The sequence below is a fragment of the Carcharodon carcharias genome, chromosome 8 (assembly GCF_017639515.1).
Source record: "Carcharodon carcharias isolate sCarCar2 chromosome 8, sCarCar2.pri, whole genome shotgun sequence".
NCBI classification, from domain to species: domain Eukaryota; kingdom Metazoa; phylum Chordata; class Chondrichthyes; order Lamniformes; family Lamnidae; genus Carcharodon; species Carcharodon carcharias.
The window spans coordinates 90,553,864-90,575,544 of NC_054474.1; the positions used below are offsets into that span (position 1 = coordinate 90,553,864).

Below are 21,681 nucleotides of genomic sequence, written 5' to 3' on the forward strand. Positions count from 1 at the left end.
TTACCAATAGTTGTAGCAATTACATTTTTAAAAATTCATTCATGGGATGTGGGAATTGCTGGCTAGGCCAACATTTATTGCCCATCCCAAGTTGCTCTTGAGAAGGTGGTAGTGAGTTGCTTCCTTGAACCGCTGCAGTCCAGGTGATGTAGGTGCTGTTAGGAAGGGAGTTCCAGCTGTTTGACCCAGCGACAGTGAAGGAATGGTGATATATTTCCAAGTCAGGATGGTGAGTGCCTTGGAGGGGAACTTGCAGGTAGTGGTGTTCCCATCTGTCTGCTGCTCTTGTTCTTCTAGATGGTCATGGTCATGGATTTGGAAGGTGCTGTAAAAGGAGGCTTGATGAGTTCCTGAAGTGTATATCTTGTGGATGGCACACACTGCTGCCACTGTGCATCGGTGATGGAAGGTGTGAATGTTTGTGGATGGGGTGCCCATGCTGGATGGTGTCAAGCTTCTTGAATGTTGTTGGAGCTGCACTAATCCAGGCGAATGGAGAGTATTCCATCACACTCCCAACTTGTGCCTTGTAGATGGTGGACAGGCTTTGGGGAGTCAGGAGGTGAGTTACTCGCCACAGGATTCCTAGCCCCTCAGCTGCTTTTGTAGAAATAGTATATATATGGCTCATCCAGTTCGGTTTCTGGTCAATGGTAATTGCCAGGATGTTGATAATGGGGTATTCAGTGATGGTAATGCCATTGAATGTCAAAGGGCGATGGTTGGATTCTCTCTTGTGGGAGACGGTCATTGCCTGACACCTGTGTGCCGTGAATTATTTGCCACTTGTCAGCCCAAGCCTGGATATTGTCCAGATCTTGCTGCATTTGGACATGGACTGCTTCAGTATCTGAGGAGTCATGAATGGTGCTGAACATTGTGCAATCATCAGCCAACATCCCCACTTCAGACCTTATGGTGGAACGAAGGTCATTGATGAAGCATCTGAAGATGGTTGTGCTGACAACATTACCCTGAGAAACTCCTGCAGTGATGTTCTGAAACTGAGACTGACCTCCAACAACCACAATCAACTTCCTTTGTAGTAGGTATGACTGAACAGCGGACAGTTTTTTCCCCCTCTTCCCAACATTGTCATTAGGCTGACTAGCTAGTAATTGCTGGGCTTATCCCTCTCCCCTTTACTGAAAAAATGTGTAATATTTGCAATCCTCCAGAATGTCGTCTTAGTGAACATTCATTTGGAGTTCAGCTTAACATCACCTGAAAATAAAATGTTCATCTCCAATGTACAGCATTGATTTCATTCATAAAATGACTAAGTGCGGTCAGATGCCACAATTCTATTAAGATTTAAATCTACAATTGGCCTCAGTGCTGAGGGTGGTGCAGGAGGTTCATCTAGGCTTTCCCCTCTCCTGATCATCACCAACTGATCCCTCTTGGAAATGGGCTGCAGAGTGGAATCAGAATTGGAAGTCAAACGATCGATGTGAGGTTTGCAGTTCTTCAATATCGAATAGCCTAGCAATTCTCACCATTCTGGGCTCAAGCCTGAAAAGTAGCAACTGTGGAAAAGGTACCAGAAGATGGATGGCACTCATTGAACACTGTCACTTGAGGGATTCATGCTTTCAGCACAGAATGACTGAATGGAAACAAAAAAAATGATCTTTCAAGCTCCTGAGAAATGTGTTCCCACCTCCTGAAAATGCTTAGTCGAAAGAATTACTTGAGACGAGTTGCTTTCGATTGCTAGTTTGACCATGCAGGTTGTAAAAAATGGCTCCTCTATATTTACAGTACTACTGAACTGAATGTCACATTCATTGTTTGGCTGGCATTGATACCAAGGGATCCTAAGACAGCAAAGATCAGGATAGTGCAAGTGGTTCTTGAGGAGTTTCAGGAGTGCCCCTGCAAAGGCTTGTCCATAACCATTATCTCCTCTGTTTCTGTGCCACAGGTTTTAGATGGTCCCTTCTGCAAAACAAACAAAAAAGACAGACAGTTGATCTAGGGTGGAATATTTCAAATTGCTTTGGAGAGTCAACTTCCAATTAGAAGCACAGTCCCTGAAATTTCTCAAGGCTCCCATTTCACTTGGTAAGTGCAGTGAGAGTTACTCTCCCGCTACCTCCCCAACTGAGCTCTATCCCCAGCCACAGATCTTGGAGATGGGGTGAGCTGCACAGCCAGGGTTCCTGCAGGGACCCATCAGCAGCATCCTCTCTGTTTCCACCTGATCTGCCACTTTGAGGTGGGGCTATGTTGTGCTGCTTCAACTGAGGTCCTCCCCAACCTATCACCCCAACTAGGCCCAGCTGGACTGAAGAGATCAATTGCACACTCTATACATTGTTCTTGAACATTTGCTGAACCTCATGCTTTTTTAAAAAAAGCGCAGGTTTTTTGCAGGTGTTTGATGGGCATGAGAAGGCTGCAAAGAACAATCTGGATACTGAAGGGAATTTACCATAGGTGTTGCAGATTGAGACAGCTGGAGAACAGAGACTTATAGAACTGCAAAGGAGGAACAGGGTGAAGCCATTCAGTCCATCGCACAGTTAGGTCATGGCTGATCTGTACCTCAACTCCATTTGTCCGCATTCACTTAAAATTAGAGTCAAGCTATTTAGAAGATTATGGCCCCTTGCTCTTAACTATCTTCCCAGAGGAAATAGTTTCTCTGCAGCTACCCTGTCAAATCCTTTCAATATTTTACACACTTTGATATGATCACTCTTCAATATTCTAAATTCAATTAAATATAGGCCACCTTTTTTAGCCCTGATATAATTCTAGTGAAACTGTTTTCTTAAAGGCCAATATATCCTTCCTGAGGCCCGGTGCTGAAATGATAATTTACTGGTCCTTATTGGAAAACTGCAGCAAAAAAGATAGATTAATCTTAGTATTCCCCACAGACTCTCGTTTTCCTCCCATCTTTCTTTCTTCCCTTTTCACGTAGTGCCTCTCTCTTCATCTCTTTTCCCCCTCACCGATATTTCTCTCTTTACTCCTTGTATTTTTATTCTCTCTACTCCTTTACTTTTATCTTTCTCTCCTCTTCTCCATCTCTCTTGTCTCCTCTCCTCATTTCTTACCCTCTCAATAACACACAGGGAAAAGACAAAGGGAAAGACAAGAAAAACATAGTTTAACCTTTGTCAGGGCTGAATCACCTTCCCAGAGTAAAACAAATATTTTACTGATTGACATGGGAAGTCTTTAGCTCCTCCGAAGAAGCTGTTGAGGATTTTCAATTGAGCAATGGGATATTCTGGGCTTGGTGTGCCAGTAGCACAGAATATTAATCTGAGACTCCAGTGAGTCTTGCATTGCCAGAGTGCTATCCTTCAGATGAAATGTTAATCTGAACTCCTGTCTTGTAGTTCAGCTGGATGTCAGAACCATAGCTTAATTAAAAATGGATAGGGAGCTGTTCTGAGGCCTAGGCCAACATTCCTCCCTTAACTAGCACCAATAATAACAGACCAATTGGTCTTTACCCCCATTGTTGTTTGGTTTTGCTGCAGCAGAATAACTGTCTATGTAACTACATTCCAAAAGTAATTCATAAGGCAAAAATGTTTTGATGGTGTGGTAATATGCTATATTACTTCATGATAACAATCTATATTGATTCATGATAAAATGTCATCTTAATTTGTGATAAGATGCTATCTTAAGCTACAGTAAAATGTTATCTTAATTCATGATAAAGTTAAAATTGATTCAAAATAATTATTTCATGATAAAACACTCTATTAATTAGCATTGTTTTTTTGAATTCTGACTTCCCTTTACGTAAAGGCAAGTATTTAACTGTACTAACTTGTATGGGTTGATTTCAGAATGAACTCTGTTCTCCTGTAGTTTCTCTCCAATGGTTCTGTTATTCACCTGGAAGCAAGGATCACTGCCAGACATTGCCAACCTGTGTGAAACCTTTAACCAAAAAAGTACACTTTGTCATTTTGAACATTTTGTATCTGAAAATATATTCAGTTTTTTTAGTTCTAAACTGGATCTGCTTAGGGGAGAGAGACATTCCCATATAACAATGGAGGACAAATGAGGAAACTTCATCAGCTGTTTTAGCACAAGCCACTTTTTAATCAAACCATCGTCTGTATACAGGCAGTTTGTTTGGAAGTAAGGTTTGTATTGAGGTTCCTCTGCCACTGCACTGAAGAGAATTACCAGCAGCTTTTTGATAGTACAATGATGCATCAATCACCTCTCACATCTACTCCGATTGAATTGGGGTATTTCATTTCAGCCTGAAAGAATCTCAATGGCATCTCAAGAATGTTCAAATTTAAATATTTAAATAATAATTAAATAATTAAATTATCAAATTTAAATTGGTTAAATAATGGAGAGTTTATGGGGCCTTGGGAGTCATCCAGCATTTTAATGTGTTAAGAAGTACCTGATAATGTTCATACAGATTCTCTAAAGTATTTATACATGCATTAAAAAACCCATAAATCCCCCAAATAAACAATTTGACCTTAGAACTACTCATTTCACCAGGTGTTTAAACTGAAAACATAAAAGCAATCAGAAGTGCTTAAACATTACTTAACTTTTAAAGCTCTTCCCACCTCCATGCAACTGGCATAGAGGTTGGCCGGCCTCACAGAAAATCAGAAAACTTTCTGGAGAGGGGCTCTTAATGAAACCGCCACTCTGTGAATTAACTCCTTAATAGGAACGGGGCTGTTTGGATCCTGCTCCCTCTCCCGCCCTCTGCAAATAGCACTAGGCGGAAATAAAGGCAGCATTTTTGGCCGCACTGCTCAGCAGCCATTATTTCTGCCGTCCTGCCCTGTTCCCATCCAATTTAGAATGGGAAAATTCCGGTCAATATGCTAATCTAGAGATTGTTGGAAATACACAGCTAAAATACACAGGGAAACAAGGGTTAATGTTTGGGAAGGTTGTTTTTTGGAATGGGTACTTCCCCTTAAACAGCATAGGACAGCATTTTGTCAGTTCTATAAACGAGGTATGTGGGAGATGTTTGGGAGGGCTAGTACCCTTGAACTGCTGCTAAGCCACTAACCCATGTCAAAAGGTGTGCGGGTAAGTGAAACTGGTATCCCATAATTCTCCAATTCTCAGTTATGACATGAAGTAGCTGGTTGTACACACCAGTGGCCATTCCCCAGGATCTTGACTTGGCTGTCGGGCAAACTAAGTGAGGGGCCCATCGGTTTTGGCTGGTGTGGTGTGGGGATTTCACCTTGGGGATGTCTCCTCTTCTAAGTGCTGAAGACAGGGGATGACAGATATGGCAAAAAAAATCCCAACATGTTAGTAGGACGATGGCTCAGAAGGCGGAGACCAGCAAGGTGTGTGACAAATCCAGGGCACAGTCACGACACTTAGGACGGCAACTGGCTAGTCATACGTGAAGTGCCTGGGACCTCACACAGTATAATCTTCATCATCAGTCTCAAACAGTCATCGACATACCATGACAGCAGATCTCCAGGTAGGAATAGCTAAAACCAGGACAGGACAGGTGAAATATTAACCTGCATATGAACATACAAATTAGGAACAGGAGTAGACCACTCGACCCCTCGATCCTGCTCCGCCATTCAATAAGATCATGGCTGATCTGATTGTAACCTCTATCCATATTCACATTCCACATTCCCACCTACCCTGACAGCCTTTCACCCCCTTGCTTATCAAGGTCCAGGATTTTCAGCTCGGCATGCGGGTGCATGCCTGACACGCCTGAGCATGATATAGCACACAATGACATTGGAGAAGCGTCCCGACGTCATCGCACACTCGCGCAATATTCCGGTCGGTGGGCGTACACGAGAGTCAGCAGCGCACCCGCTGACAATTAGAGGCCTATTAAGGCCCTTAAGCAGGTAATTAAGTAGAATCTTTCACTGCTCATCCAACTTTATGGTTGGCAGGCAGGCGAATAGGCCAGGAGAGGACACCTTTGTATTTTTTGCGAAACCTAATCCATGGGCGGGATGAGGTTTTCAACAATGAATAAAAAAACAAATATTTTTTAACTTATTTTTGACATGTCCCTCTTCATGACACTGAGCCACATCTGGGGACATATTTATATTAATTGTAGATTCTTCTTTTTTTATTTTAAAATTCTTCAGCTCCCTGAGGCAGCTCTGTGCCTTCAGGGAGCTTTCAGTGAGCGCATCCCGTGCAGGCGCAAACTTGAGTGCTCGCATTCCTCCTGCTCCCCCACTCCAGCAGCGTTGAGGCTCTCAGCGCAAGTTTCACTCTAGCTGGCCGTTAATTAGCTAGCCAGCATGAAATCACGGTCAGGGCCCGATCACAGGTGGCTGACCATTTCGCGGCTGCTCCCAGGCCTGCCCACCACGCTCGCCCGACGAGGGGAAAATCCTGCCTGAGAATCTATCTAGCTCTACCTTAAAAATATTCAAAGACTCTACTTCCACTGCGTTTTGGGGGAGAGAGTTCCATAGACTCACTACTCGGAGAAGAAATTTCACCTCATACATCTTCAAAGACTGAACCCTTGTTTTTAAACATTGACCCTTTGTTCTAGATTCTCTCACAAGAGGAAACATCCTTTCCACATCCACTCTGTCAAGACCCCTCAGGAACTTATATGTTTCAATCAAGTTGCTTCTTACTCTTCTTACTCTCAGCGGATACAAGCCTCGCCTGTCCAACCTTTCCTCATAAGATAACCCTCGCATTCCTGGTATTAGTCTAGTAAACCTTCTCTGAACTGCTTCCCCTGCATTTACATCCTTAGTTAAATCAAGAGACCACTACTGTACACAGTACTCCAGATGTGGTCTCACCAATGCCCTGTATAACTGAAGTATAACCCCTCTAATTTTGTATTCAATTCCCCCTCACAATAAACAATAACATTTTATTAGCTTTCCTAATTACTTGCTGTACTTGCACACTACCCTTTTGCAATTCATTTCCTAGGACACTTAGAACCCTCTGAATCTCAGTCTCTCACCATTTAGATAATATACTTTTTTGTTTTTCCTTCCAAAATGGACAATTTCACTTTTTCCCACATGATACTCCGTTTGCCAGATCTTTGCCCACTTAACCTATCTATATTCCTCATAATGTCCTCTTCACAACATATTTTCCTACCCATCTTTATATCATCAGCAAATTTAGCAACCATACCTTCGGTCCCTTCAGCCAAGTCATTTATGTAAATTGTAAAAGTTGAGGCCCCGGCACCGATCGCTGTGGCACACCACTCATTGCATCCTACCTACCACAAAATGACCCATTTTATGCCTACTCTCTGTTTATTATTAGCAAGCCAATCTTCTATCCATGCCAATATGTTATCCCCCATATGATGAGCTTTTATTTTCCACAATAACCTTTAATGTGGCACCTTCAAATGTCTTCTGGAAATCTAAGTACAGTACACCCACTGGTTCCCCTTTATCCACAGCACATGTGAGTTCTTTAATAGTAACTTCTAACATTTTCCCTACGACAGATGTTGAGTTAACTGGACTGTAGTTTCCTGCTTTCCATCTCCCTCCCTTTTTGAATAAAGGAATTATGATTGCTATTTTCCAAATAATCTAATGGAATCTTCCCCAAATCTGGGGAATTTTGGAAAATTAAAACCAACACATCAACTATCTCACTAGCCATTTCTTTTAAGACCCTAGGATGAAGTGCATTAGGGCCCAGGGACTTACTCAGTCCAACTTCCCTGGTGATTGTAGTTTTCTTGAGTTCCTCCCTCCCTTCCATTTCCTGATTTACAGCTGTTTCTGGGATGTTACTTCTGTCATCAACAGTGAAGACTGATGCAAAATACCGGTTCAACTCACCTGCCATCTCCTTATTTTCCATTATTACTTCCCCAGACTTACTTTCTACAGGACCAACTCTTTTCTTTTATAAATATCTATAGAAACCATTACTATTTGTTATTCTATTTTTAGCTAGCTTTCTTTCGTACTCTCATTTTTTTCTCTTCATTAATCTTTTACTCATTCTTTGGTGTTCTTTATATTCTGTTCAATCTTCTGACTCACCACTCATCCTTGCGGAATTATATGCTTTTTCTTGAAGTGTGATGCTATCTTTAACTTTTTTAGTTAACCACGGGTGGTGGGTCCTCCCTTTGAAATTTTTCTTTCTTGCTGGACTGTATCTATTCTGTGTATCCTGAAATATCCACTAAATGTCTGCCACTGCATCTCTACAGACCTATCCCTTAACCTAATTTGCCAGCTCACTTTAGCTAGCTCTGCTTTTATGCCCTCATAACTGCCCTTATTTCAGTTTAAAATATTAGTCTTGGATCCACTCTTCTCTCCCTCACTGAATGTAAAATTCAATCATGTGATTGCTGCTACCTAGGGGTGACTTCAGTATGAGGTAATTAATTAATCCTATCTCATTTCACAATACCAGGTCTGGTATAGCCTGCTCTCTGGTTGGCTTCAGAATGTGCTGTTCTGAGAAACTATCCCGAAAGCATTCTATGAACTTCTCATCTAGGCTACCTTTGCCCACCTGATTTTTCCAGTCCATATGTAGATTAAAATCCCCCATGATTATCGCCATACCTTTCTGAGAAGCTCCCATTATTTCTTCCCTTATACTCCGTCCTACCCTGTGGATACTGTTAGGGGGTCTGTACACCACTCCCACAAGTGATCTTTTGCCTTTATCATTTCTCATCTCTGCCCAAGCCACTTCTACGTCCTAGTTTTCTGAACTTAGGTCATCCCTCTCTATTTGCTAATACCATCATTAATTAACAGAGCCACCCCTCCATCTTTTCCCAGCTTCCTGTCCTTCCTAAAGTCGTGTTCCCTGTCATCACAGATGCCAGTCTTCAGCCAATTCCATTCACCCCTTGCGATATTAAGAAACAAGCTGAAGGCACGGGGTAGTGCAAAGGCTATGGGCCCCGACAATATTCCAGCAATAGTACTGAAGACATGTGCTGCACCCTTAGCCAAGCTGTTCCAGTACAGCTACAACACTGGCATTTACCTGGCTACATGGAAAATTGCCCAGGTATGTCCTGTACACAAAAAGCAGGGCAAATCTAACCCGGCTAATCACTGCCCCGTCAGTCTACTCTCAATCGTCAGCAAAGTAATGGAAGGGGTCATCAAAAGTGCTATCAAGCAGCACTTGCTTAGCAATAACCTGCTCACTGACACCCAGTTTGGGTTCCACCAGGGCTACTCAGCTCCTGACCTCATTATAGCCTTGGTTCAAACAAGGTGAGAAAGAGTGACTGCCCATGACATCTAGGCCGTGTTTGACCGAGTGTGGCATCAAGGAGCCCTAGCAAAACTGAAGTCAATGAGAATCAGGAGGAAACCTCTGTACTGGTTAGAGTCATACCTAGCACAAAAGAAGGTGGTTGTGGTTATTGGAAGATAGTCATCTCAGCTCCAGGAAATCATTGCAGGAGTTCCCCAGGGTAGTGTCCTCAGCCCAACCATCTTCAGCTGCTTAATCAATGACCTTCCTTACATCATAACGTCAGAAATGGGGATTTTCGCTGATGATGCACAATATTCAGCACCACTTGCGACTCCTCAGGTACTGGAGCAGTCCATTTCCAAATGCAGCAAGACCTGAACAATATCCAGGCTTGGGCTGATGAGTGGCAAGTAACATACACGTCACACAAGTGTCAGGTAATGACCATCCCCAACAAGAGAGAATCCAACCATTGCCCCTTGATGTTCAATGGCATTACCATCACTGAATGCCCCACATTAATATCCTGGAGGTTACCATTGACCAGAAACTGAACTGGACTAGCCATATAAATACTGTGGCTACAAGAACAGGTCAGAGGCTAGGAATCCTATGACGAGTAGCTCACATCCTGACTCCCCAAAGCCTGTCCACCATCTACAAGGCACAAGTCAGGAGCGTGATGAAATACTCCCCTCTTGCCTGGATGAGTGCAGCTCCTTCAATACTCAAGATGCTTGACACCATCCAGGACAAAGCAGCCTGCTTGATTGGCACCATATCCACAAACATTCATTCCCTCCAGCACCGACACACAGTAGCAGCAGTGTGTACCATCTACAAGATGCACTGCAGAAACTCACCAAGGCTCCTTTGGACAGCACCTTCCGAACCCACAACCACTACCATCTAGAAGGACAAGGGCAGATGGATGGGAACACCACCACCTAGAAATTCCCCTCCAAGTCACTCACCATCTTGACTTGGAAATATATTGTTGTTCCTTCACTGTCACTGGGTCAAAATCCTGGAACTCCCTTCCTAACACCAAAAGGACTGCAGCGGTTCAAGAAGGCAGCTCACCACCACCTTTCAAGGGTAGCTAGGGATGGGCATTAAATGCTAGCCCAGTCAGCGATGCCCACATCCCGTGAATGAATAAATATATATATATATATATATATATTCAGGTCCAAATCTATGTCATCATGTCTCTGTAATGGCTATCAGATCATACTTATTTATTTCTATTTGAGCTCTCAGTTCATATGTTTTGTTTCGAATGCTTTCAAACCTGTCTGTTCTTTTTCAGGTACACATGTATTATATGTACCCATCTCTTTTGCTTTCAATTTCCAGCGCTTGCAAGTTTTTCTCATTTTATTTCAAGGCGGTAATTATTCTCATTGAGATATGTAAGAGGGAAGAAAATAAATAAATTAAGAACATTCCAGGCAAAAACTATCTTAATTTATATTTGTGCAAGGTAATAAAGATATGCTGGGCTCATTAAAAATACACAAAAAATGAAAATACTGAATTAAGAACTGGTGTTGTGTAATGTCTCTGATATTTAGGTCCTGTATCCCTATTTTCATATTGGGAGAAATGGCACTGATGTGCTCAGCATGCACATGTCACAAGTCCCGACATGTCCTGGTCGCTTATACCAACATAGAAAAGATTAGGCACTTCCCTATCCTCTTACCCAAGCCCACTCTCGGCTGGGGTTGACACCCATTTGGTTTCAAATTATGTTGTCCAAGTTTTTCCAGAAGATTGCCCTTAACCTTCTCTAAGATGTAACCAGACACCAAAAGCCTCAATTTTTCCCCTCTTGCTTCATATCTTAGGGTAAAGCTTTAGAAACGCACCTTTGTAGAACGAGGGAGTGGATCCGCTGGCAGGGGTCTGTTAGGAGGCATACGTTTTAAGGGGTTAACATTAGCATCTTTTAAAGATGCCGGAGACTGCGTCCGTAGTGCTGCTGGGCTGGACACTCTACTGTCCTGCTGACTACCATTGGCTGGAGAGGTAGGCCGAAAAATTGGTGGTACTAAGACAGAATGCTGAGAGTTAAAAGAGTGAGGTGATCGTGGTTTTTGAGGCAATGCAGGACTCTGCTGCAGTCCAGTCTGAAAAAAAAAAGAATTAAATGTAATGAGAGATATTTATCTGTGTTGTTCTCTTCTCTACCCCCTTTTTCCTCTCTCCACATTCACCCGCCACCTCTGTGCTCTCCTGTTCTAGCAACCAGGAACAGAGCATTGAAGGTTCTGACTGGTGTTGGAGATCAGTCCAGTTCCTTCAGCACCAATTGCCCTTCAATACATTACCCAAGTGTCTATTCTCAATGTGCAAGTGAAAACAGTGAATTATAGGAATGGGGCTGCCAAGAGATGATGGAGGCAAATTTGGAGTGCAGAGGGAGGTTATGACCGAGATATTAAATATCTCAGTTTTCATCAACAGGGCAGACTATGAGATTGTATTATCCCCAGAGGCAGGTGTAGGATAGTAATTGAAGGTTATAATTCAAGAAGAGTAGGGCCTAAAAAAAAATGGGACTTAAATGTAAGGTACAATGGAGCCGATGGCTTTAGGTTCAAAGGGGTGGAGGGAAGCTGGGGAAGAGATTGCGGAAACTCTGACTGTAGTTTTCCAACTTACTGTGGAAATGAACTTTGTGGACTGCAAAGTGATTAATCCTACTTCCCTCTTAAAAAAATAGGGATATGCTAGGAAATTATATGGAGTTAGATTTACTCTTGTTATTGGTTTTCCCAGAGTCTATAATATGGGATGAAATGATGATGCACTTGGGGAAAACAGGAGTTAATCAGGGCCAGTCAGCATGGATTTCAAAGGGCAGGCCAAGCTTGATAAAACTTATCAAACTTTTAAGGGATTATGGAAAAGTAACAGTTGTGGTTTAGCTGGATTTTCAACAGAGCATTTGATAAGAAACTTTTAGCAAAGTGACATATGGATTTAAGAGCACGATGGCCACATTAGTAGATAGATAATTAAAGGGCAGAAAGCAAAAGATAGAGATAAATGGATGTTTATTGGAAAAAATATAGGTGGAGAGTTTATGTTTTTGCTGCTTTTATAAACATGAATGATCTGGACTTGGGGATAAAGGAATCAACATCAAAAATTGCTGATAACGTCAAATTGTGATGAAGATGTTGAAAAACCTACAGGAGGACAGAGACAAGCTGAGAGGATGGGTGGAAGCTGCAGTTTAATGTTACTGAAGTATGAATAGAGAAAAGGATTACATCTTGAAGGTAAGATTGTAAATGGAATAGAGAAGTAGAGACCTTGATGTACAACCACAAGTAATTAAGGACATAAAATGGAATTGTTTGTTTTGTAATTATAGGTGTAGAACACAAAAAGGAGATAGCAATGTTGTGAAGCCTGGGGGACAATAGTTCCCTGGTGCATTCTCCATGGCAATGTCTCAATTAGAATCGACTTGCCAGCCAATCAGCACCCTTTTCTCATGCAGTATAAATTGTTGTTCCCTTTGAAGTTTGGCATTCTTACATCTGTCCTGATGAGTGCAAGATGAAAAACTTCGACAGCATGTCTCTTTCTTCAGCAGTACTCAATATTTAGTTTTCTAGGCTCTTAGTTAGGCCACATTTGTATTTATGTGCACTGTTTTAGGTTTATAGGAAGGATAAAGGAAACATATTCATTGGGATGCTAGCAGGGAGAAGGGATTAGAATTATGGTGAAGTTTTTCTTTTTAAAAGCACTGGATCTGAGAGGCCTGAATTGATAAGAGTCTTCAAAACTATAGAGGATTATGATAAGGTAAGTAATGATGGATTGTTTTCATTGATTGGTGAAATAGTAACAGCGCTAGTTCAAGATAATCAGAAAAAGAATTAAAGGCAAGTTTAGGAAAAGATTTGTCGCACAGGGGCTTTTAAGAATGAGGAATTATTGTTGGAGTAGTGATTATAACGTAATTTAAAGGGGAGTTGGATAGTTACTTGGAAAAGGGCACAGGGAGTGACTAGTTAGAGAAAATATTTATACACTGTACTGCAACATTCTAAGAGTGTACTCAAGATATCAGAGTTCAGCCTGATCCTCTTCCCAGAGTAATTCTCATCTGAGAACAGTTGACTATGAACAATAACCCCAGCTGCTCTGTTTTTTGACTGCCTGTCTGGCTGGAAAATTCTGATACCAAGTGCAGCACATCCAGCCACTGCTCCAATCAACTCACTCCAAACCAGGAATTGGACCAGGGTCCTTCAGGTCTGATCAGTCCAGTGCAGTACCTCACTATCAGGCATCTTTAACCATTGAGCCATTTGTAAAATTATGGCTCCTGCTCGATATTCTCTTTCCTTTAAAATTACCATTTTCTCTAAACCTTACCTTTGTATCTTTGTTTCTGATTTGGAAGGTTGGGTTTGAGTGGCCATTGTTAGTTTTCAGGTCCAAATTATTAGCGCTGGAAAAAGAAACAGCACAGCTCAAACTCTGCTTAACGCATTCTTAAATCTTCTCCAAACCTTGATTCTAATACAGTAAAAACAAGCAGAATTGTTTTTAGGCCATGGACTTGGTCAACATATTCAGGAGTGTCCTTGTCTCCCTGTGTGAATATGGGTATGTGCACGTTTGTATGCGAATGTGTCTGTATGTGTGCATGTCTGTCTCAATGTAAGTCTTTCTTCTTCCTTGTTTCATGTTTGCATGATGGTCTTGTGTTTGTATGAGAATGTGTGTGTGCATGCGCGTGTGTGCACACACGTCTATATCTGTGAGCATGTGTGTGTGTGCTTGCATGCAAATGCTTGTCAGTCTGTGAATATTAATGCTTCTATAAAGATGTTTATGTGTGTGTGAGAGAGAGAGAGAGAACATGAAAGAGAGAGAGAGAAAGAGAGAGAGTGAAAGATAGAGAGAAAGAGAAAGAGAGAGAGACAGACAGAACGAGAGAGAGTACACCTGCCGCATTGTCAGCTGACAGTGGATTTCACCAATGAAAAGTGTCCCCCACTGCTGAATCGCACGTGTTTCCCATGCATTCCACCAGCACTTTAAATGTTATATGTAATCGCATGGGAAATAGGGAAAAGCAAGAGAGCTAAAGTGGTGCACAGTTTCAGTTCCGCATGCTATTGACAAAATACCGACCACAGATTCTCTCTGAAAATGTGAGATAAATTAAGCATAAAGCTCAAATTACCAGAACTGTTTATCATTCGGCCCTGGGTTCCTGACGTCCTTAGGACAGATGTTGTGTCTTCGTCGGTAACAGTAATACAGAATTACTCCAATGCCACACAGCAACAATGCAATTGGCACCATGATTGCTGCCACAATCAGGCTGTTATCTGCAAATACATAAGATTCGTTGTCAATTTATTCTCAATAAGATTTCTCAAATATGAATGTTGCGTAGAATAAACTTAATCCACTGATGCTATGACTGTAATGTTTGTATTCCACTGTTAAATAAAATAAAACCAAAGTGGGACAACTGGGTGCCTCACTGGGTTTCGCACTGTAACTCCATCTCTGGGAATTGGTTCAAGTCCAGGCCAGCCAGCTTCTGCTGGATGCAACGGTGTTAAGAGTGTCAGCTGGGGTTCAACACTCTCACCTCTGAGTCAGAAGGTTGGGGATGCATGTTGCACTCCAGGGACTTAAGCACATCATCTAGGTGGCACTGAGAGAGCATTGGAGATCTCAGCTTCCAGATGAAACATCAAATTGGAGGACTATCTGTCTGCTCAGGTGGATATAAAACATCCCATGACCAATTTGAAGAAGAGCAGGGGGTTTCTCTTTGGTGCCCTGGCCAATACTTATATCTTGCTAAAAGGCAGATTAACTGGCCATTATCACTTTACTGTTTGTGGGAGCATGCTGTTCATAAATCAGCTCCACATTTCCCCACATTACAACAGTGACTACAAATCAAAGTATCCCCTTAGCTATAAAGTACTTAGGGGTGTCCTGATGTCCTGAAAGGCGCCATGTAAATGCGAGTTCTTTCTTTCTGAATTTCCACCTGTCCATGTTGTATCTGGCTGGCAGTATTAATGCTGAGTGCAAGTTCCCAAAGTGAAAGTGTCATCCATTTCAAAACACATTGAATTGAAGCTCAAAAGTTTAGCTTTAATGCCTGGTTCCAAGTAAGTACTGGAACACTGGCAGTCAGTAACTTCAGAAGTCATTTAGATAGTTTAATTACCATGCTTCTGGCCTCCCAACTCAGGTAGTTGGTCACATGTCTCCTGACAGCCATCCTTTCATATGCAAAGGTACTTTTTTTTTCTTTTTAGGTTTAAATTTAAAATCAAATTATTTGTCTATGTCTGCCCAGCTGACTCAGTAGAGACCAGGAATTGAACATGGCACTTGCTGCTCTGTGCAGCCCACTTGGAGGATCCATTCATCAATTTCACATGAGATAGCAGGATTGATCCCACCCCCTACTGTGTCAGCTTCAAGTATGCGTTCACGTCTCTGGACTTGAACCCACAAATCTTTAACTTAGAGATGAGAATTTCAGAATTCCCTAGATTCGAGAAGGTTCCCCTAAAATTGGAGGATAGCAAACCCCTGCCCTCTCAGGTGGACACAAAAGATCCCATGGTAGTATTTTCAAGAAGAGCAGGGCTATTATCCTGAGTGTACTGGACAATGTTTATCTTTTTAATCAACATCACAAAAACAATTTACCTGGTTATTATCACATTGCTGTTTGCGGGGAGTTTGCTGTGCCAAAATTGGCTGCCACATTTCCTACGTTACAACAGCGGCTAAAATTCACAAAAGTACTTCATCGGCTGTAAGATACTTTGGCACATCCTATGGCCACAAAAGGTGTTATTTGGCTGAAAGTCTTTCTTTTTAATTCTTTGTGGCATTTCAAGTAAGCAAAAGGCTCATTTATTTACCGCAGTGTTTCAAATGAATGTTCCTGACCTTGGGAAAACCAGCTCAATGCAAATCACAGGTTTGCAGAGCAGTTTGTCCATGTCGAGAGTTCTCTGGCATATCGGGAAGACCATGGAGCGTACAGTGCTCACTGGTAGGTTTGCTCCAACCAGTGGACACGCCAAGGGGAATGGCCTGTATAATTACTGAAAGTGCGACTGTCTCATTTTATTACTGACACACTGCTTTTGAGGAGGGAGGCAGCACTTGCAGTTGTTCAGTGTGCTTGCAAGACATTTGGAATAAAGGAACAACTTAAAAAAATGTTAGTTCACCTCTAGATGGCAGTGGTCCCACATTGCTATCACAAGACATCATGAGCAGTACTTCACTGGCACACTAATTAAACTTTGTTGTCTTGCTCAAAACCCAGGCTGCACCATACGCAATACTGGCCCCGTTCATACTGCAATACTTGTAACGACTCAAACTCAGTCAAGATCCAGGTAGATCCTGAGGTCAGTAGCACACAAATTGCTTTTCTTTGCCTCTATGTTCTTTAAGGCGCAACTCAGACACCTGGCTATGCAACATCAAAAGTGCAACAAACGTATCTCACAAACCTGACAGACTACCAGAAAAGCAATTTAATTAACTCATATGGACATACAAAATTGAAGGACCAAGTGAAAAGACTGGACCTGCCCTACACTATGATGGCCAGAAGAATTAGAGTAAACACAGCTTCCCTCATATTTCTCCCATCCAACACTGCCGCAACCGTGCAAGTCCCCTGGACAGATATAAAATCAGAGGGGAAAAAAAACAGAACCATAAAGGGAAGAGGTACTCTGGAAAATTCCTCTCTGACCCCTCAAGTGATCGAATCCAGTCTAGGGGCTCACATGAGCTAAGTGTCCCTTGTTATTCTATACCAGTGGTCAGCAGCCATTTTTCACCTGAAGAGCCTTTTAAAAGAAGTTGCCTCAAATAAAAACGATTTAGAATGCAAGATGAAAATTTGGCATTTCTGAACCAAGTAGTTGTCTAATTGCCAAGTGCTCCTGGTAGAGTGCATAATTTCCATAAATAATAAATAAAATACATGTTGAATTACAGATCCATGACCAGTGGATGTCTCAAAGCTCTTTACAGCTAATTAAATACTTTTTGAAGAGTAGTCACTGTTGTAATGCAGGAAACACGGCAGCCAATTTGTACACAGCAAACTCCCACAAAGAGCGATCTGATGATGACCAGATAATCTGTTCTTGTGATGTTGATTGAGGGATAAATATTGGTCAGGAAGCCAGCGATAACTCCCCTGCTCTTCTTTAAAATAGTGTCATAGGATCTTATACATCCACCCAAACAGGCAGATGGGTCCTCAGATTAACATCTCAGCCAAAAGATGGCAACTCCAACGGTGCCTGAATGCTGCACTGGAGTGTCAGCTTTGATTTTTATGCTCAAGCCTTGGGCTGGGAATCCTCCATCCTGGAGTCTAGGTTTGGTGGCGGAAGTGGTGGTTAGAGTGATTTCCACTAGGGGTGGAACAGCTGACCAGGCGCAATCTTGCACTAGTCAGTTCATTACCTATGCACCCATGAGGAGCATGGTGAATCTCGTGGTGAGGATGGGCAGGAAGTCACCATCTCCACATTATTTTATAGGGTTGAAAGTCGGGGTGCCATGTTTGAAGGGCACCTTGACAGCCTGCACTATCCCTTCTACTTTTGCCCAGCCACTGCTCCACCCTTCCCCACAAGCCCCTCCTTGGTCATCCTCCATGCAACTTGCGCTGCCACCATCCAGTCTCAAGCAAAGGTTGACATCTGCAGACACTCCCCAAAGAGGACAATGCAGCATCAACTCACTGTTAATCATGGAAGATGCCTGCCCCGCCAGGCGCACGCAACTTATATGCCATCGTAAAAGTGAACATTCCAATTTTTCTCTGGGGGAGAATTTAATTTGGAGGAGGAACTTAATTCCAGTGAGCTGACCTTTTAATGAGCATGCATGACATGCTAATATATGCAAAAAGGCTTTCTGACATTGTTCGTCGGGAAAGTTCATCCCACAATCAGGAAAATGATTTTTGGCCTCACACCAAATTAAGTTCGACCGCCCACCAAGACCAGAAGATTGCACCCTCCGGAGTGGGACGTGAACCAAGCACCATGTGACTCAGAATCGAGAGCATTACCAACTGAGCCACAGCAACAGTAAACAAAATAAAACATAAAACCGGTTAATGTGTGGGGTTTTCTGGCCATCTTGGTTGAGGAAGGAATGCTGCCCAAGGTACAAGACAACTTTTTGCTCTCTTTTGATTGGGATTTTGAACATGAACGTATAGAACAAGCAGAGGAGGCTTTATCCTTGCATCTCATTCAAGGAATGGCAAGCTCATCAAACAGCACTCCCACAGTCTTGTACTGAGATCTCAGTCTGGATTATGTGCTCACATTCTGGGACGGGACTCACAGCCTTGTGACCCAGAGGCAGGACTGTGACTAACAAAGCCAAGCTGACCTCTAAAACTGTCTCAGTAGAATGCACAAAACCTGGACTGTGAAAGAAGTGAGCCTGATACCAGGTTTTCTTGTGTTCTTAAATGGTCAACTGGACTCAAAGCATTCAATCCAGAAATTGGCATCATTCATTTTAAAGGAACACAGGAACAGGATGAGGCCATTCAGACCCTTGACTCTATTCAAACCTGAAATTAGATGACTGCTGATCTGTATCATAACTCCATCTACCCACCTTGGTTCTGTAACCTAAATAAACTTGCCAACAAAAGGTTATCAATCTCAATTATGAAATTTTCAGTTGACCCTCAGCCTCAACAGCTTTCTTGTTCCCTTTGTGTGAAGAAATGTTCCTTGACATTACTCCCGAATGGCCGAGCTGTAATTTTAAGGATTATGCCCCCTTGTTCTGGGCTTCCCCCACCAGAGGAAATAATTTCTCTTTACCTACCCTATCAAATTCTTTAATGATCTTAAACATCATGATTAGATCACCCCTTAATTTTAAATCTATAATCAACCAGTCCTCATAATTTAAACGCAGTACGGTTTTGGTCTCCTTATTTAAGGAGGGATATATTTGCATTGGAGGCAGTTCAGAGAAGATTCATTAAGCTGTTCGTGGGATGAAGGGGTCGTCTTATGAGGAAAGGTTGATCAGGTTGGGCCTGTACTCATTGGAGTTCAGAAGAATGAGCGGTGATCTTATTGATACGTAAGTGATTGAGGGAGGTGGAGGGGGCTTGATAGGGTAAATGCTGAGAGAGTGTTTCCCCTTGTTGGGGAATCTTGAACTGGGGGCAAAGTTTAAAAATAAGGGGTTTTCCATTTAAGATGGAGATGAGGAGGAACTTCTTCTTTGGAGTTCTCTGTGAGATCAGTGGGGACTGGGTCATTGAATATATTCAAGGCTGAGTTAAACAGAATTTTAATCTGCAAGGAAGTCAAGGGTAAGGTGGTGGGAGGTGGCCGGGGTGGGGGGGAGGGGCGTGCAGGCATGAAAGTGGAGTTAAGGCCACAATCAGATCAGCCATGATCTGACAGACTGTTGGAGCAAACTCGAGGGACCAGATAGCCTTGTCCTGATCATATTTCTTACGTTTGTATGTTTAAACCTTTCAATGCTGGTATTGTTCTGGTGAATCAGCCCTGGTTATTCCAAGGCCTTATATCCTCCTGGGCATAGTACCCAGACTGAATACAGGCCTCACTCCATGCAGCATAGCGACAGAAAGCACTCATTGCCCACTTACAGTTGGGTGCTCCAATTCCACCATCCACGCTGCCACCATGCCCTGGCTTGTTACAGAATGGTGGCGCCCAACCAGGCTCGCAGTGACAGTTATAGTTGTTGTTACAAACCTAGGCCAAAGGAAAAAAGACTATCAATAAACAAAATAGTTTATACAAGATTCCTTGGTCAAAATAATTCCATCAGCCAAACTGGCAATCCCACGCTCATTCAAACTTCTTGTGCTCATTGAAAAATCCCTCCTGAACCTTTGTCAGTCCTAGCTCTGTAACCTCTCCATGATCTCCATCCTAGCCCAGTGCCTCTGCTCTTCTGAGTCTAGAAGTCTTTGAAGGTAGAGAGAATTGTTAAGATGGAGAGGTTTAGAGAGAGTGCAAGCCGATGAGGCTTTACTACTAATGGAGGAGTTGAGGGATCTTTGCGACATGAGTCTAGACTCACGTCGCAAAGATCCCTCAACTCCTCCATTAGTATTAAAGCCTCATTGGCTTGCACTCTCTCTAAACCTCTCCATCTTAACAATTCTCTCTACCTTCAAAGCCTTCTCAAAACCTACCTCTTTGACTAGATTCACCTCACTAACTTGCTGCTAATTCCTGTTTGGTGTTGATTACCTTTTCCCTCTTCTGTTCTCTTTAGACCCTTACTTGATTCTTGCTCACTTTGAAGCTGTAGCAACCAGATCTGCATTAACAATCCAATTCTGATGCCCTGCTGACACTATGGGCAGAACCTTCGAGTTGGCGAGTGGGGCGGGCCCCGCTCACCGATGTGTAAAATGACTTGGGGTGATGTCGGGCATGAGTCTCAACCTCACCACATGTCATCTAGATCCTCAGTTCAGCAGGCGTGCAGTGGACTCGGCTGCACACCCACCGACCTGTCAAAGGCCTTTTAAGGCCATTTAGATTCCAATTAAGATAATAAATTAAGCTACCCACTCAACCTCAAGGTTGGCGGGCAGGCGATGAGCCCAGGCATCCTTCACATTTTTCATGAAATCTCATCCACAGGTGGGATGAGGTTTCATGAAGGTTTTATAAATTAAATAATTTTTTAAGTTAAAGTTCACTGACATGTCCCAGTTCATGTGACACTGTCACATGAGGGGACATGCCTTAAAAATTACTTTTTTCTTTATTAAAATTTTTAAAAATCAAAATAATCGCCCTGAGACAGCTCTGTGCCTCAGGGAGATTCCTGCACTCTTTTGCGTGCGTGCGCAAAAAAAGCAGGCCCCGACTCAGCCTACTCCCCCCGCCTGCACAGGGAGTGCACAGCAATTCCGGGTGTGCGTCATGCTGGGCGGGCCTTAACTGGCCCGCCCATATAAACTGACGGCACAAAGCCGATTGCGGACAGTGATCAGCTGTACGCTCGCCTGTGCCAGTTCCCATCCAACTCCCCTGACAGGGAGAAAATTCTCCCCCATGTAAATGTAAACATTCAAGATTAAATAGGTACATTTAATAGGTACACAAAGGAAAGCAGGACAAACGAATATGGGAACAGGGTGGGTAAATATGATTCAACCCATTTGCTTGCATCGACTGGTCAGCTCCAGGTTCTTGTTTCCATAGTGCAAAGTTACATGTAAAAACAATGACTAAGAGAATTTAGATTCCTACCCCATGGTTGTGGCATTTTGTGGTACATTCATCTGCTGCCAAGAAAGAAGCATTCTGACATTGTCCTTCAAAGCATATCTGTGAAAACAAAGGAACCTTTCGTAACACCGAAGAAGCTGGACACTGTTCA

The 21,681-nt window shown here is 42.7% G+C and overlaps 1 protein-coding gene across 1 annotated transcript in view; it reads right to left on the reverse strand.

Moving 5' to 3' along the window:
- Positions 1-499: 499 nt before the first annotated feature.
- adam19b (ADAM metallopeptidase domain 19b) overlaps positions 500-21,681 on the reverse strand; it is a 153,752-nt gene continuing 132,570 nt past the window's right edge. Inside the window, exons 17-23 of the mRNA XM_041194317.1 lie at positions 21,552-21,629; positions 19,925-20,033; positions 14,435-14,582; positions 13,618-13,693; positions 11,088-11,348; positions 3,800-3,912; positions 500-1,944 (exon numbers count right to left, since the gene is read on the reverse strand). Coding sequence (XP_041050251.1) covers positions 1,902-1,944; positions 3,800-3,912; positions 11,088-11,348; positions 13,618-13,693; positions 14,435-14,582; positions 19,925-20,033; positions 21,552-21,629 — 828 coding nt within the window. The 3' untranslated portion in view covers positions 500-1,901. The remainder of the gene's footprint in view (positions 1,945-3,799; positions 3,913-11,087; positions 11,349-13,617; positions 13,694-14,434; positions 14,583-19,924; positions 20,034-21,551; positions 21,630-21,681) is intronic.